The following is a 15,940-nucleotide window of genomic DNA, read 5'->3' on the forward strand; positions in this document are numbered from 1 at the left end:
GACTCCAGAACCTGTGTTCTTAATTATTGTTTTAAAAATATCTCTTATTTCCCTCCTTTCCTTACATTTTTTTCCCTCTGAAATAAGAATTTGAGGAAGGTCTTGAAAATGAATGTAATCGTCAAGTACACAATAGTGACTCATTAATTTTATTATTATTTATCAACAGTATGCAAAGTCTCTGGTGCAAAACATAACATTCAAAGACTATAAGGGAATACAAAAATCATTTGAAGACCTAAACTAAGACATTTGCATGGACTCTAGGGCAGAAAGAAAATCTACATGATCTTCAGGGTATTAGCAATGGGTAAGAGAGAATAGGTGCAGAGAGTAAACATATGAGTGAAAGCGTCCAGAAATCCATTGAGGCAGTGACAAAAATGGTGAGATGCTGAATCCTGTAATGATTCCTTTTCTCCTTCCCTTCTCAAGTGCTGCTTAAGTAGAGCTGAGGCCAGACGAGATGCAGCGAAAGTGGCCCTCATCAACTCCCTCTTCAATGAGCTGCCCTCTCGAAGGATCACTAAGGAATTCATTATGGAGAGTGTACAGGAAGCAGTTGCCTCCACCAGTGTGAGTATCTACTAGGGTAGAGAGCTGGGGGTACTAAAGCACAGAGGCATTTGCATCTGGGGAAATACTAAAGTGAGCAAATTCTTTAAGAATTGTGCAAGTTTGGGAAGACTGGCTGGCTTGGTTGTGAGTTTCAGCCTCACATTGGGCAAAGACTTTAAAACAAACAAACAAAATTGTGCAGGGTTAATTTTAACCCATGAGATCATTGGTTTTCAACAAAATGAACACTTGGTTTGGAAATCAAGAAGTTAGCTGGCTCCCTCTGCCCCAAGTCAGAAATATTTTTTAGTTACCCTGGATGAGCATTAATCAAATTTTAAATCAAGATAGATAATTTGATCCATCCTAATTTATTTGAATGTTTGCTGTTTGAAAAGTATTGATTCTTTTAGGGCCTGGAAATGCATGCAATATATACTGCCTTAATCTAGAGGTAAACTAGCTCATTTTTCCCCCAAACTTTATTATTCATAAAAATTATCCTAAGTGTGCATTAAAAGTATCAATTCCCCAGCCAGTGTGGGAGTCCTGCAATCTGTATTTTTAAGGAAAAGCTGACTGCTTAGACATGGAAAAGCCATATGCCCAATATTTGTTAGTTCTTAGAATTATCATGCTTAGTATTAATTCTTTCAGAGAGATGAACATTTTTTTCAGAGAAAATTACTGTTAATGGACATAGTTAATGCAAAATGCATTAGAGCAAAAACTCTTCTTAGAAATTTAGGTATTTTCTCAGCAATCTAGGAATAAATGATTTGCCCCATGAGTTATTTAAGAACTTCTGCTACTTGCTACCTACAAACTGCAAATAATGGAGGAAGCCTTGGTTTCCCACTGTGGCAGGTGTCTCCCTGTGTGTCCTCCAAAGGCAGAAACTTGGCATTACTGAGGGAATTAGCCACCTCCTGGCTTTGCTTTTAGCATGAATAAACCCCATCTCAGATTTACATTCTCTGATTACCTTAATCTGATTATAAAGTTTCTGTCATTTTGGAGAAGCTGCTGAAAGTGAAGGACACATTGTCACACTAGCAGTGACCCTTTTCTTCCTTTTCCCTTCATAAATGCTCTTGTCACCCACAGGAGAGATAAGAGAAGGGGCAGGGGACAGAGAATGGTTGACCTGAAAGGGAGACATCGGGGAGCTCTGTTCTCTATCTGCTGTCAGGATGAAAGGAAGCTTTTATTTTCTTGCCCTGTAAATTTCAAGGGCCTTTGAGGAAGAGAAGTTAGGAAAATGATGCCTGATTTATATGTGTGGAATTTACTCAGGAGCAGGGAGGGGCCCTCAGTGTAAATGTAATTTATCATTTTTTCATGGAAATTTCTAAGGGAAGAGAATATATAAGGTTTGCAGGCTTCTGGATGGATTTCCTCTGGGATATTTAAAAAGCCAACATAAATATTTCAACAGCAGCATGTTAATGTTATTGCATTCAGAAGCTATAAATTTGCTGCTATCTGATGCTGGCAGTTGTTTGTTCAGCCTCACAAAGGCATTGCCTACCTCCCCAGAAATCCAAGGCCCTGGGATCCTGCAGGGTAAGCCCCAATGCCAATCTAGCACTTGTGTTAGCTTTTTTACTGCCCCTGCCCCTAACCAAATTGAAGGGCAATTTCATTTCTACTCGTCACCCACCCACGTTGTTTCCTAAAGATTAGGTAGTCCAGAAATGAAAAAAATACACACCGAGATCCATGTCTCCATGTCAAACACCAGCATATTATAAAAATCCCCCATTAAGAATCATGGCAGTAAAATATGAATGGTTCATACAACCAGAGAATTCTTTCCCTGCCGGTTATATAATCTTGCCTGGTTACCATCAAATCAGAACAAGCATTTCAAGATTTCAAATAACAGATGAAGGCAGCCTCAGAGGGCAATCGTGCAAACATTACCCCCATCAACAGCAAAAACCTTGTACAAAGATAAAAGAATTTCTACTTTGGGAAAATTATTCTTTTAGCAAGAATATTATCAATTAACTTTCTAATGACAATTGATCAAATGGATTACAAAAGTCCTCTACCTGAGTCAAGGTGAGATTAAGGATTTTTATCCCAAATCAACTGGAGACTGTCGTAGAATGCATACCTGAAGGGTCAATATAATAGAAGTTTCACTATAGGGCCACAGCATTAATTCGTGACCACAAAAGAAGAAGAGGGAAAATCCATAATATTTTCCTTTTCTGCTTTCTTCCCAAGGGCACTTTGGATGATGCGGATGACCCGAGCACCAGTATTGGAGCCTACCACTACATGCTGGAGTCAAACATGGGGAAGACCATGCTGGAATTTCAGGTACCTGACTTACTGTACAATCCAGAAGCCTAGGAGAATACCACTCTTATCATTAACGTCTCCTGTGCTGATAACCTAGTTGTTTTGTGTTTTGGTCATTTTAACTTAACCCTCTTTGAGTCCAGCATGGTAGCCCTTAGCCACACCTCAGAAGGCTAAAACAAACAAACAAGGCACAGTCTTTGCTTTCTTGCAGTGAAGTAAAGCACTTAAGTCTAAGAAACAGCTGGGGAAAAACACCATCTGAAGACCCTGTAACATTTCACCGGCCCTTCCGTACTAAGTTCCTCTTTTAAGCTGAGTTGAACAGTTTGAAGAGTTGGCTGTGACCGTTTGGTTCTTAATTTTCAGAAGTCTTAGATGAAACTGTCTGCAACGTACATTAAACAATGCCCCCCTCAGTTCTGGTATTTCCATTAAACAAGATCTACCACCACCCATTGTTAACTAGGTCAAAAGATTCAGCCAACTGTAACCCTGTTCACCCACTGCTGACAAATGATAATAGACCTGAGAAACCACAATACCTATTTTTGCAAAATAAACGACCATCTTAATAACATTAACAATAAGAATAATAATACCCAACACTTACTGAATGCTTACTTTCTCTGACACTGTGCTCACTGGGGTAAGCATTTAAAAATATCATAGCTCAACACTCAAGATAAACATGAGTATTTATTATCCCTTTGTCATCACTGTGGGAAGTGTGCCATAGAGCTTAGTCAATTGCAGAGCAAAGACCCCCACAGTCTGATTTCTGAGCTCACATTCACAACTATTATCTTTTATTGGGCTGGGGAGATGAAAATTCAGTATGATTGGGCATGAAATGTGTGCCCTCTGAAAAAAAACAACTGGAACGCTGACTATCCATATTTACGAAATGCTAGTAGGAATCAATACACAGTGTTATAATGAAGAGACTCGGTCCCCAGTATTTCTATTATTTTAGGTTAGATTCCCAGAAGCAATCAGAGATACAGTTTTATGGACGAAAATGTTCATCCAGGTGTAATTTACAAGTGTTTCATCTGAGCCCTGAAGCCACCAGCCTTCAAATACCTTTCAAACTGTTTTCTGGACTGCAATAGCATAGCCACTTTGTGGGTTGATACGTCCCTCTTGCCCATTTTTTTTTTTTTTAAATCAGGATTTTCCTCCATTAGTCCCTTGTTTTTTTTTTTTTATTTTTTTATTGTTTTTTTTTTTATTTTTTTTTTTAGTCCCTTGTTTGAAGCAAAAATACTCCCTCTTCATTTGGTCATTCAATTTTCTTTTTAAGTGGTAGTGTTCTCATTGACCTTTGATGTTGATTGCCTTGGGTTTGAAGAGAACAGATATCCCTAAAGCCTAAGCTCTGAAATAGATAGGGGCATGCTTGAGTTCAGTGATTCTGAGCCCAGACTCTGAAGTGGGCTGGTCCGGTTTAGCTTGGCTCTACTTTTCAACTCTACATCTGTTTCCTCATTGTATGTAAATTAGGGAGACCTATAGTACTAGTGCAACCTCCCAGTGCCACTGTGAGCATTAAATGGGACAATATTGAAAGAGTCCAAAACAGTTCCTGGCATATGGTAAATACTCAGTGAAGATTGACAGCTGTTATTATACATACTTCTGAAGAAGGACTGTGTCACTTGAAATGCCAAAGGCTACCGCATGGATCCCCTTGACAACTTTACCTTAAGGTTTTAAGTAACTTAAAGGTTTCACATCAGGACAAGGCAGCACCCTGCAAACATCTCAGGGCTCTTGCTGTAGAATAAAGGGTGGAGCTATAAAGGGTCCATTCTTTTCCCCATAATGAACTAAAGACAAACAGAGAAAAAAACAAACGGGAGGAGTATAACACAAGTGAAAGAACACCGATTTTTAAAAACTGACAAAATAAAAATCATAATGCCCATTGTATAGGATTTTTGTGAAATTTATACAACATGATATTTATAAAGCGTCTAGTAATTTCCCCAAGGAAGAACTCCATTTATGTTAATTCCTCCCCTCTCAACCCCAACAAAAGAATATTGCACTTTTTTTATTATAAAATGAATGTTGCCTGCCCTGGTATGTAATAGCTTGTATGTGATTTAATAGCTATTTTCAGAAAATTAAGAATAATTTTTGAGGGATCCCTGGGTGGCGCAGCAGTTTGGCGCCTGCCTTTGGCCCAGGGCATGATCCTGGAGACCCGGGATCGAATCCCACGTCGGGCTCCCTGCATGGAGCCTGCTTCTCCCTCTACCTGTGTCTCAGCCTCTCTCTCTCTCTCTCTCTCTCTCTGTGTGTGTGACTATCATGAATAAATAAATAAAATCTTTAAAAAAAAAAAAAAGAATAATTTTTGAATGCAATTGAGTTAGTCTGCCAAAGATAGGAGAAGGCAGGATTAAAAAAAATAAATCTTAAAATTTTGTCCAAGTACTATGAATGGCTCTACTCAAACTTTTAGTAATTCTTAATTACCTTGCGATGGGCTGTATGTTTTCTGTGTGGTCTATGTAGTAAGGTGTTTAAATGTGTGAAATAATAACTTGAATCAAACTGTGGAAATGCTTCATAAATTCTCATAAAAGAAGCTGGGAGCAGGATGGGGGACAAAGGAAGAGGAAGATGTGAGGGCAGGAAAAATCCAAACTCACTCCCCCAGTAGGTATGCTGGCAACCCAGGAGGAGGGCTATTGAGCACATCCCTTTTCCTTCCGCCAGTTCTAGGTTGCCTGCTGGGTCCCGGCACATTCCTTGGTGGCCTGGGTTAAATGCATCAGCTTGTTTCTGCACATAATGGGAATTGACCACAGACCTGGGCTGTTTGCAACCAACACAGCAATTCAGTACCCCTGGTGGGTAATAGATGTGTGTCTGTATGTAGCTACGGATGAGTATGCCATATAAAAACAAGGCTGGTGTCTCCTGACTGCCTGCAGGCTTTCCAGGGGGGCTGTCAAGGAGGCAGCACTCAGAGGAAATGTGATAGGCTTCTGCTTACGTTCACTTCGTGGGAGGGAAGCTGAGTAGCTTTGCCATACCCAAAACTGCCTTAAGTTTGGGGGGAGGGATGGCGACAGCACTAGCCACTGGGTCTTGTCAAGGTCAGATTTGAGGCGGACTTTGACTGAAGCTGGTTAATATATTTATTCTGAAGCCTAATGCAGTCCAAGGACAAGTTGTTTATTTACATCTTTGCTAAATTCTCCAGGTCGCCTTTTAAAACCTCATCCCATAAACAAATTTCCTCTTAAATCCATTCTCTTGGGTGGGGAGATGGTGCCCACCTGTTTTTCAAGTTCTCCATTTACAGTGTTTGTTTTTCTTATTTCTGATGAATCACAGAACCAAGCGAGTCTCCCAGACAAAGTTCCAGAGAGAAGCAGAGTGCCTTTTCTTCCCACAAAGTAGCTGAAAGGGCAAACATTTTTCCTAACAGGAAGCAACACCATGGAGCACTATGAGGACAGAGGCCAGCTGTTGGTGGTTTAAACTGAATGAATGACAAATCGAACCAGGAAAGCTGTAGAAGGAAAGCTGAAACTTGAATGCAGAAAACACAGGGCTTGCTTCTCCATTTGATTTCAAATTTATTTTACTGGTCAGGACTGGCTGCATAATCCTTGGGGCTCATACAAAATGAAAATGCAAGGCCTTTTGTTAAAGAATCACTAAGAATTTCAAGTCAGGGGAGCATGAAATCAAGCTTGGGATCCTGTGAGAAGCCGGCCTTGTCCCTGAGACAGAGACTCACCAGAAGGGACTAGACTAGGGTAACAGGAGTTAGGCATTCACCTCAGGCACAAAATTTAAAGGAGTGTCAAAAAACTCAGTGATCAAGATAATATTATAATGCAATATTTTAAAAACTCAAAATGAATGTGTAAAAAATTCATAAACAAAATATCAAAATTTTAAATAAAGACAAAATTTGTTTTAAATTTTTCGTTTATTTGAGAGAAAGAGACAATGGGGTGGGGTGGGGGGGTGGAGCCAGGGAAAATGCAGGCTCCCCACTGAGCAGGACCCTGGGATCATGACCTGAGCCAAAGACAGACACCTAACCAGCTGAGACAACCTGGTGCCCCTAAAGACAGATTTTGAAATAAAAGGCCCTGGACTTTCATTAGTCACCTTAAATCTTGCTTCACTCACGTCATCCTAGTCCCAACCCAACCTATAGGCCAGCTTCTGGTTTATCTGTCCGCCTACCCAGATTCCCTGGTCTTCTAGATCAGGTGCATAACAAATAGCACAGCTCAAAGCCATGAATGAGGAGCAGGACAGATAACTTACCAAACAGATTTCCTTTAAGCGATAAGGCTTTGACAGGTAAAACGATGAAAACCAGGCAGCAAGGACTCATGGTAAAACTAGGGAATGAATCCTTCTAGAAGTCCACAGCCCCCTTCTTACCAGTCTACAGTAATGCAAGGATTTCCAATGGAATCAGTGAGAAGCATACAAGGATTTCCTGGGCTCACCTGGACTCGTACAGCTTCGGGACTATCTGAGGATAGTAAATTTGATATTATGAGGAGAAATAAAGAAGTAGGATAGAAAGAATATGGAAATATTTCAATATACTTTACATAGTGATGGTAAGATTAGTATCTCTACAGAAGAGGGCAAGAACTAGATTGGTACATAATGTACGAAGGCAGAAATAAGGTCATCTTCCCTGTGGAATTTTTGGGAAAGAGAACAACACTGAGGAAGAGGCAGTTGTGTTACTGCTGCAGGAAAAATTCTTTGGGGATGGAATGAGAATTTAGGTAAGCCAGAAGAGATATGGGGGATGAGTCTCCTGCAGTCAAAAACAGTTCAAATCTCTGTGGGCAAGTTTTTGAGAGATGTAGGTTGCCAAGAGACATGAGAATGGTTTCTGGCTCTGTTCATAGAAGAATTGTGGGTTCTAAAGTCTTAGGAGGACTGCTGGGTGGAATGACAGGGGTTTATCTGGAAGGGGGGCAATGGTTACTATATATAAATAAGAATGAGAGCTTAGAAAACATTGGAGGAAGAATATGTTACTAAGGCAATAATTGTCAGAGGATGGAATTAAGAGCCCTGCAGGCTGTTTCTCAAACCGGGCCACAAGAATACCAGGACAATACCAAGATGGCTATTGAAAGTCACCGAAGAACTCGGTATATCGTTCTGGGTCATACAGAGTTTAATCATTATAAACTTGGGTTAAGGGGAAGATGGGGGAAGGGAGGTGGTATTTATTATTTTTAAAAATGGACATATACTAGAATGCAAAATTCAAGGGGAGTCTTAAAACATTAAATGAAAAGAAACGTCTTATTTGGAAATAGTGACTATTCTGTAACAGCACAGAGACTGTTCCTTATCAGGACATAAAAAGTGATCCTTTTCATTTTTATGGCAGCAAAGTCTTTAGTGAGTGGGTTTAAAGGTACAGTGAGAAAGGCAGCACAGATTTATCCTGAGGAGTCACTGGGGTAACTTTGATGAGAAGCACAGGGGTAAGAGGCAGATTACGTAAGATTTGGCTATAGAACTAACCACTCTCACTTTTCCAGATTATCATAGTGATGTGACAAAGTGCAAATTTGGATGGGACAGGGACAAGTAGAGGAGAGAGGACATGAGAGGGGTGGGTGGCTTCCCTGGGCAGTGGGCCCAGGACCCTAGGCAGATGGCGGCGTCTCTGTTTGAGGCAGGTGGAATAATTCCACGGGTATCCATGTCTCATTTTAATTAATGGAAACACATGATTTTACTTTTACTGAAGTCTCTATGGGCTCTTTGAGTGCTTACTGTACAGTGGAATACAGACAAAATCTCCAACTGAAAAGAAGGGGAAAAAACCCTATTATACTCTACTGGCAATTTCAGACATAAGAATGATGATATTTGCTCTTCTGATTATCTTATAGCTTTAGAATTTACCTAATAATTTTAAGATGTCTGAAATCTCAGAATGTCTTAAGTCTCCTCATTTTCATAATTTAAACTTTTTCCTGAGCATGTACGGATAAAGACAATAAAAATCGTTTTTTTGAATGGTCAGTAGGACAACTGTCTAGATGGTACATTTTCATAACTAGTGTCACGACCAAGAATTTCCTTAATTGTATTGTGTGTATGTGGTTTATGCCGTTAATCCATAATAGATGTCTCTCTGACCAAAAAGGAAAAAAGATGCAGATACAAGACTGCTACTTCTAATCACATTAGGAAAGTAAAATCTTCAGTATTTATACAGTTTGGCTTGCCCTTAATATGATGAAGGGAAAGGCTACTAGAAGCTTAATGCCTTGCTCAGCCCTGGCCATTGGATGTGAAAACTATGGATTGGTTTTAATGTCAGTTCAACCTATCTACTTTTTCAGGACTTTCTTGACTGAACTTATAAGCATAGGAGTATTTTACAGTTTCTGTAGCTTGTCCATTATATGTTATCTAGATCTACTTTTTTGGCTGACTTTTTTAAAAAATTTAAATGGTTTTCTTTAATATATAATATTGTCATGTGATTCAAAACTCAAAAGGTACAAAAGAATGTCAGAGGGAGGTCTCCCTCCCACTCCTGCCCCACAGGCATTCCTGTTCCCATCCCAGAGACAATTATGTTGCCCAGCTCTTTTGTATCTTGCCAGAACTCATATAGGCACTTACAAACAAATATTTATAGAGATTCTCTATTCTTTTTTAAGTGCACAGTATATGTTTGTGGACCTCGCTTTTCTTTTAACACCACATCATAGAGATTATTTTAAAACCTAGAGACCTTCTCATCCTTTGTGAATGAAAGGATTCAGTGGTATGAATGTATTGTAGAGGAGGAAAAATAATTTTCCCTGTACCCTCTTAGCTGAGACTCCTGTAATAAAAGACAGATTAATAGGAGAAAAATGGAAGTTTATTGACACATATACTTCATGTATACATGAGAGATACTGAGGGTGAAATAGTATCTTTCTGTGGCGGCTTGGAATTTAGGATCAAATACCATCTTAACAGGGAAAGAGGAGGGGGGTGTAGGCCTCTTAGGGGATAGTAAATGATTTTTAAGAAAGATGAATGGACCCTTAGAAGAATAGGTGGCAGTTATGTTGGTCTGGTCTTCTGTGATGAGTCAATGTTCCCTGGTTGATGAAATTCCTCAGGAGGGAATTTCTCATAATTGGGTTCCTTTTGGAGGATGTGTCTTTAGGCAGATAAGCAGAGTTCAGAGAAAGCCTTTCCTTTCATTTGCTGTTTTTCAAGTGCTTACACCTTAAAATAATTAATATACCAAAGTGGCATGTTTTAGGGTGCCATGTCCTGAACTCTTATTTTTGGGCAGCAAATTCTGCTACTCTTCAGTCTCATCCTTTTTTAAACTATTCCTTTAAAAATGAGCATTTGAACATCTGGGTGACTCAGTCGGTTAAGTACCTGATTCAGTTTTCTGCTCAGTTCATGACCTCATGGGTGAGATGGAGGGAGACCCACATTGGGCTCCACAGTCACCGGGGAGTCTGCTTGAAAATTCTCTCCCTCTGCTCCTCCCCTCACTCATGCACACACTCTTCCTAAAATGAATAGGTCTTTAAAGAAAAATTTGACAATGTCCACCTCAAGCTGACGCTACCTAATTAGATACAGGAACTGGAATCAGCTGGGAAAATACTAAGTTTATTCTCTGCCTTACAATCAGAAAACTGTACCCATTCTGTAAACTAAAAGCGGAGGTTCTCGCTTGGCCAATGCCAGTTTCCCCAGCTGGTCAAAACTGCCCACTGTTTCTGGAATGGTATGGAACTTACAGCAAAAGAAACAAAAGTCAGAATCTTTGCTGTTGCCGGGCCCATTGATGTTCATTTATAGAAAATCAGTCAGCTACGACATAAGGCACATCAGTCAGTACCTGTCAGTATGTCGCTTAAACATTTATAATTCCAGGCCCAAGAAGAGCCAGGTTGAAAGCAAAGTAGGTTATTATTCCTTTTCCTTCTCTATATCTTGTTCTCAGTGACACACTGTGTTGAAGAGGATCAGAGTGGAGGATTCTCTATTTAAATAAATAAATAAATCTTTAGAAATAAATACAAATAAAAACTAGCATTTAAAACATTCCCAGCCTCAGGCAATTCTAAAAAACAATACAGTGAATAACTTTGCCTATACATTATTCTGAGATGTGCTGGTATATTTAGATAACTTCTTGGGTGTAAAATTGTTAGAGCATATGTTTTTTGGGGGGGGGGGTGGTTAAGAGAGTTGGGGGAAGAGGCAGAGGAAGAGGAGGAGGCAGGCTCCATGCTCAGTGGGAGCCCAAAGCATGGCTCTATCTCATGGCCCTGAGATCATGACCTGAGCCAAAATCGAGCCTGATGCTTAACTGACTGAGCCTACCCAGGCGCCCCAAGCATATGTATTTTTAATGTTGAAAGATACTTGTCAACTGGTATCTTAGTCATTTTATTGTGCAAATATTAATATAATAGAGGAGGGAAGGAAGAATGCTCCAGAAGCTTGGAGGACTCTGGTGTTTGAAATGTCTTAAAGTGTTCCATTGATATTGTATATTCTATTTCCCTGAGATAGTTGCAATCAGAGTTATGCCCTGCCCAGCTTTTATACTTTGTTTTACATTTCTGCTTTGAGAGTAATGGCAAGTATTTGGGTTTTGCAGGAGCTGATGACCATTTTCCAGCTACTGCACTGGAATGGAAGCCTAAAAGCCCTTCGTGAAACAAAGTGTTCCCGACAGGTGAGATTTTCCAATTGAGAACGAATTTATGTCCTATGGACTGAGCAGATGGCTTGTTGTCTTCCTAGATTTCCTTTATTTGGATTTTTCTCTGTTTAAATCTGGTACTTTATCTAGTAAGAGCAGAGGATACATGAAAACCAGTCCCATTTGAGCCAGAGACTGACCACATATGCTAAGGAGAATGTTGCTTGCATGTAGGACTGATACCTATACTAAATGCCAGAATGGAGGGATCTTTTAGACTTGGTTTCTAAGTCAAATGCTGAATCTCTCTTCGCACCTGCCCCACCTTAGAATCTGTGCCCTCTTCTACTCTCCATGCAGAAATAAATTTGAGAATGCACTGCTTCTGAACCTCCTTACTAAAGAGAGGTAAAGTTGGTTGCAGCTGGAGGATTTTTCTCACACCCACCAGAAGTCCCCAAAAGACAACAGAAATGATTATAATGTTGGGCATTCAGTCACTTCAGTTTTTTGGTTTAGAAGTTTCTTCTTTATTTTTCAGAAACAAAGTCTCACTATATAAGATATAAGATATATATAATCCTATAAGAAGCATCCCTCCCCCCCCCCATTTTTTTAATGGCAAAGGCAATTCCCTTCCTGTGTCTTTAACAGTTTTCACCTACTATCCTCCAAGATTTATCCTTCCTTTGTGCACCAGTAGACTTTGAAAAATGACTTTTTTTTTTTTTTTTTTTTTTAGAATTTGCTAACAGGAATTTGTGTGAGGAATAAAGCCTCTACCAGTCAGCTAGATGTGGGTGGATATAAGAGTTTTCCATCTACTGCAGCCCCAGGAGTTTTTAGTTGTTCTCTGGTTAGAAAGTCTGGCTTTCAAAATGTCAAGGATGGAAAAGAAATGAGTAGTTGACAATGGCTTGGGCTATTTTTTCTTTTCCTTTGATTTTATAAAAGGCCTTTGAAATTCGCTGGGTTGGTTATAAACACTTTTCCATGGTTGTTTTTAATTTGTTAAGGTCATAAATAAATACCACATGTTCCTGAAAATAAAAATAAGCAATGCATCCCCTCTACAAGATCTTCTTAAAGTGTATCCATCAAACCTATACATGATGTTATGATGCATTGGGAAATTTTTCACATGAGAATTGACAGGTAGTGACTAATTTTGAATTATTAACAGAAAAGAGAATGTACATGAAGGTACCATTATGATATCAATAATGCCTACGTTCCACAGTACACTTTTAAAGTTCTTTCTGTAGTTTCTGTGAACCATTTGGACTGCCATCTATCTTATGTTAACAACACAGCAGTTAGGAAGTTGATTCTCCTTGTTTCTAAGCGTTGTCCTGACTCAAAGCCTCCTGCTCTCTGCAATGGGTGTGACCAAACCAAATTCTGCCCTAATCCTTCCATATAATTGTTTCTGTCTCTCTGTCTTGCTGAAGGAGATAATGCTGGGCAGAAGAGTTCAAATAATAAACGAGGTGATGTTCATGCATGAAGGAATGTATTTTCTTTTTTTTTTTTTTTTATTTCAGAGGCACTTTATTTTGTTATATGGTTTTTTTTTAATAAATTAATTTTTATTGGTGTTCAATTTACCAACATACAGAAGAACACCCAGTGCTCATCCCGTCAAGTGTCCCCCTCAGTGCCCATCACCCATTCCCCGCCACCCTCCGCCCTCCTCCCCTTCTACCACCCCTAGTTCGTTTCCCAGAGTTAGGAGTCTTTATGTTCTGTCTCCCTTCCTGATATTTCCCACACATTTCTTCTCTTCCCTTATATTCCCTTTCACTATTATTTATATTCCCCAAATGAATGAGAACATACACTGTTTGTCCTTCTCCGATTGACTTACTGCACTCAGCATAATACTCACATCAAAGCAAATGGTGGGTATTTGTCGTTTCTAATGGCTGAGTAATATTCCATTGTATACATCCACCACATCTTCTTTATCCATTCATCTTTCGATGGACACCGAGGCTCCTTCCACAGTTTGGCTATTGTGGACATTGCTGCTAGAAACATCGGGGTGCAGGTGTCCCGGAGGAATGTATTTTCGAACGAAGACATTTTCTAGCAAGGTCAGAGTTCTGTTTGTGAACATTTTTGAGTCATTCTTGGTGGGAATGTTTTGACTCAACCTGAAGTGACCTTGCTTTGCTTGACCAGGTTAGCCCTTCATCTGTTTTAAGAAATGTGTATTGAGATTTGCCTTCAGTTTGTGAACATCAGAGAGGTCCAGTTGTTGGCAAAACTCCTATGGATATGAATGTGGGGGGTTGCAGAGACAAAGGAAATGAAATGTTGGAAGGCCATGAACACAGGTGCCTTTGTTGCTCTTCACTGACACTCTGGACTTTGTCTCCTTGGCTCCCAGGAAGTCATCTCCTACTATTCCCAGTATTCCCTAGATGAAAAGATGCGCAGTCATATGGCCCTGGACTGGATCATGAAGGAGAAGGAGTCACCAGGAATCCTCTCTCAAGAGCTCCGGATGGCCCTGAGGGAGTTGGAGGAAGCCAGGAAAGCGGGACAAGAACTGCGGTTTTACAAAGAAAAGAAAGAAATCCTGAGTTTAGCCCTGACTCAGATCTACAGTGATCCTGACACCTCCTCACCCAGTGATGATCAGCTAAGCCTAACGGCTCTTTGTGGCTACCACTAGCAAGGCCAGATGTCGGCTGCCTCAAGGTTGGCAGAGGCCGGACTCTTAACATTAGAGAGCTCAGTGAAGGTCACTGGAGGCTTTAGCACCTATAGCTATTACCTGAAGGCTGTACTAATTCTTCCCATCCATTCCATTCCGAGAATCTGAGAGTAGTAGGACCCTTACAGGACCCACCATCCCACTCGATGCAATTTTCCCATTGTGCTTTCAAGAGTTTCTCTTCTTACTGAAAGGATGGAGATAAGATTGTTTGAAAAATACTTTCCAGGTTTGGCTTCAACCTAAAGCCCTGTTGACATGTGCCTTGCTAGATTATAAGGGTTGTTTTAAACAATAGGTCAGTGTAGTATCCCCCAAAAGAACATTAGCCTGGTCTGGGGAAAGTAGCATGATAGCAATTTTTGAAAATACTTGGGACTAAATAAACAATGTAGAAAATATGCACGGGTCAGAGTTTCTTCCTAAGCTTCATAAGCTAAGAGATATTTATACTCTACTAGGTGTAACCCAAAATTACAGTCAGTATTTTATCTGGACATCCTGCTATCAAAGATCCTAAAGTCATAATGGTATGAAAATACTTAAGTTTAATTTGGCTTAAAATGCCAGTAATAATAATTTTTAAAAATCTACACTCTTCCATATGAGGATGTCAACCAGAATAGTACATTCACTTGTATTCCTCAAGAAGAATTAATATCTAATTTTTATGAGCCCTGCAATCAGTCATGCTCATTTTTAATTTGCAAATAGATTACTTGAATTGATTTGTTTCTACTTTTGCCACCACAGTCATGTATCTATAATGGAAAAAATTAATGGCATTTTAAAGGTTAAAACATTTTGAAAAGTCATTATTAGCTTTTAACATGCTTGCATTTCATTAGTTTCTCATGCATTAGAGAAAAATCTTTAGCTGTCTTTTTGTTGTTCAACAACATAAGCCATGAGTAGCTCAAATGTAGTGTCACTTTTAGGTTTTAATTAGACATCTCCCTTTGAAAATGGCTTGGGTCAATTAACTGATAAGAAAGCCAAAAGCAAATACAGACTAATCTTTGGTTAGTTTTTGGTCACTCAGAATGGCAGTGGTATCAATTTTAAACACTTGTAGGAAATTTCATATTTATAACCTGAAGATAACCCTTGCATTTAGTCCAAAATTTCAAAATAAAGAACACAGTTTTTTCAATGTAAAACAAGATTTCCTTTTCTTCATGTTTAAGCAAGTGCAAACTGTTTCCTGAAGGCTAAAACCACTATATTTACATTGAAGTTCACAGATAGTTTAACTTCATATCTAAATGTGCAGATGTGCAGATGTAATCATCATTCCTTAAGTTCCCATGAAAATTATGTATACTGATCATGTATTTTGGAAGTAGGCATGAGTGTAAAAAATTAATTTCATATATTATATCTCTCACATTAGGGGAAAATTTAGTTTCATATCTGTCCTAATCAAATGGCTAAAGGTAATACTATATAGTATTAGATAAACTTAAAAATATTGTTTTAACAAATGTCACATTCCTATCTATAATGAGGCTAAATGTCACCTGGAATAAAACTGTATTCCCTTATAATCCCAAAGAGGTATTAGAATTAATATTTGTAAGTTGAATAAATTTTAAAATTAAAGAAGCTTTCTATTTAAAGTAATTTTGTCATAAAGTCATCAC

The 15,940-nt window shown here is 39.2% G+C and overlaps 1 protein-coding gene across 2 annotated transcripts in view; it reads left to right on the top strand.

The window, feature by feature from the left end:
* The window catches only part of LIX1 (limb and CNS expressed 1), a 51,975-nt gene extending 36,076 nt beyond the window's left edge, over nucleotides 1-15,899 (top strand). For both annotated transcript variants that reach the window (XM_041750970.1, XM_041750971.1), the window contains exons 3-6: nucleotides 436-576; nucleotides 2,794-2,889; nucleotides 11,531-11,608; nucleotides 13,968-15,899. In XM_041750970.1, the coding sequence (XP_041606904.1) occupies nucleotides 436-576; nucleotides 2,794-2,889; nucleotides 11,531-11,608; nucleotides 13,968-14,255 (603 nt within the window). In that variant the 3' untranslated portion in view covers nucleotides 14,256-15,899. The remainder of the gene's footprint in view (nucleotides 1-435; nucleotides 577-2,793; nucleotides 2,890-11,530; nucleotides 11,609-13,967) is intronic.
* Nucleotides 15,900-15,940: the final 41 nt, after the last annotated feature.

The sequence above is a fragment of the Vulpes lagopus genome, chromosome 4 (assembly GCF_018345385.1).
Source record: "Vulpes lagopus strain Blue_001 chromosome 4, ASM1834538v1, whole genome shotgun sequence".
Classification (NCBI taxonomy): domain Eukaryota; kingdom Metazoa; phylum Chordata; class Mammalia; order Carnivora; family Canidae; genus Vulpes; species Vulpes lagopus.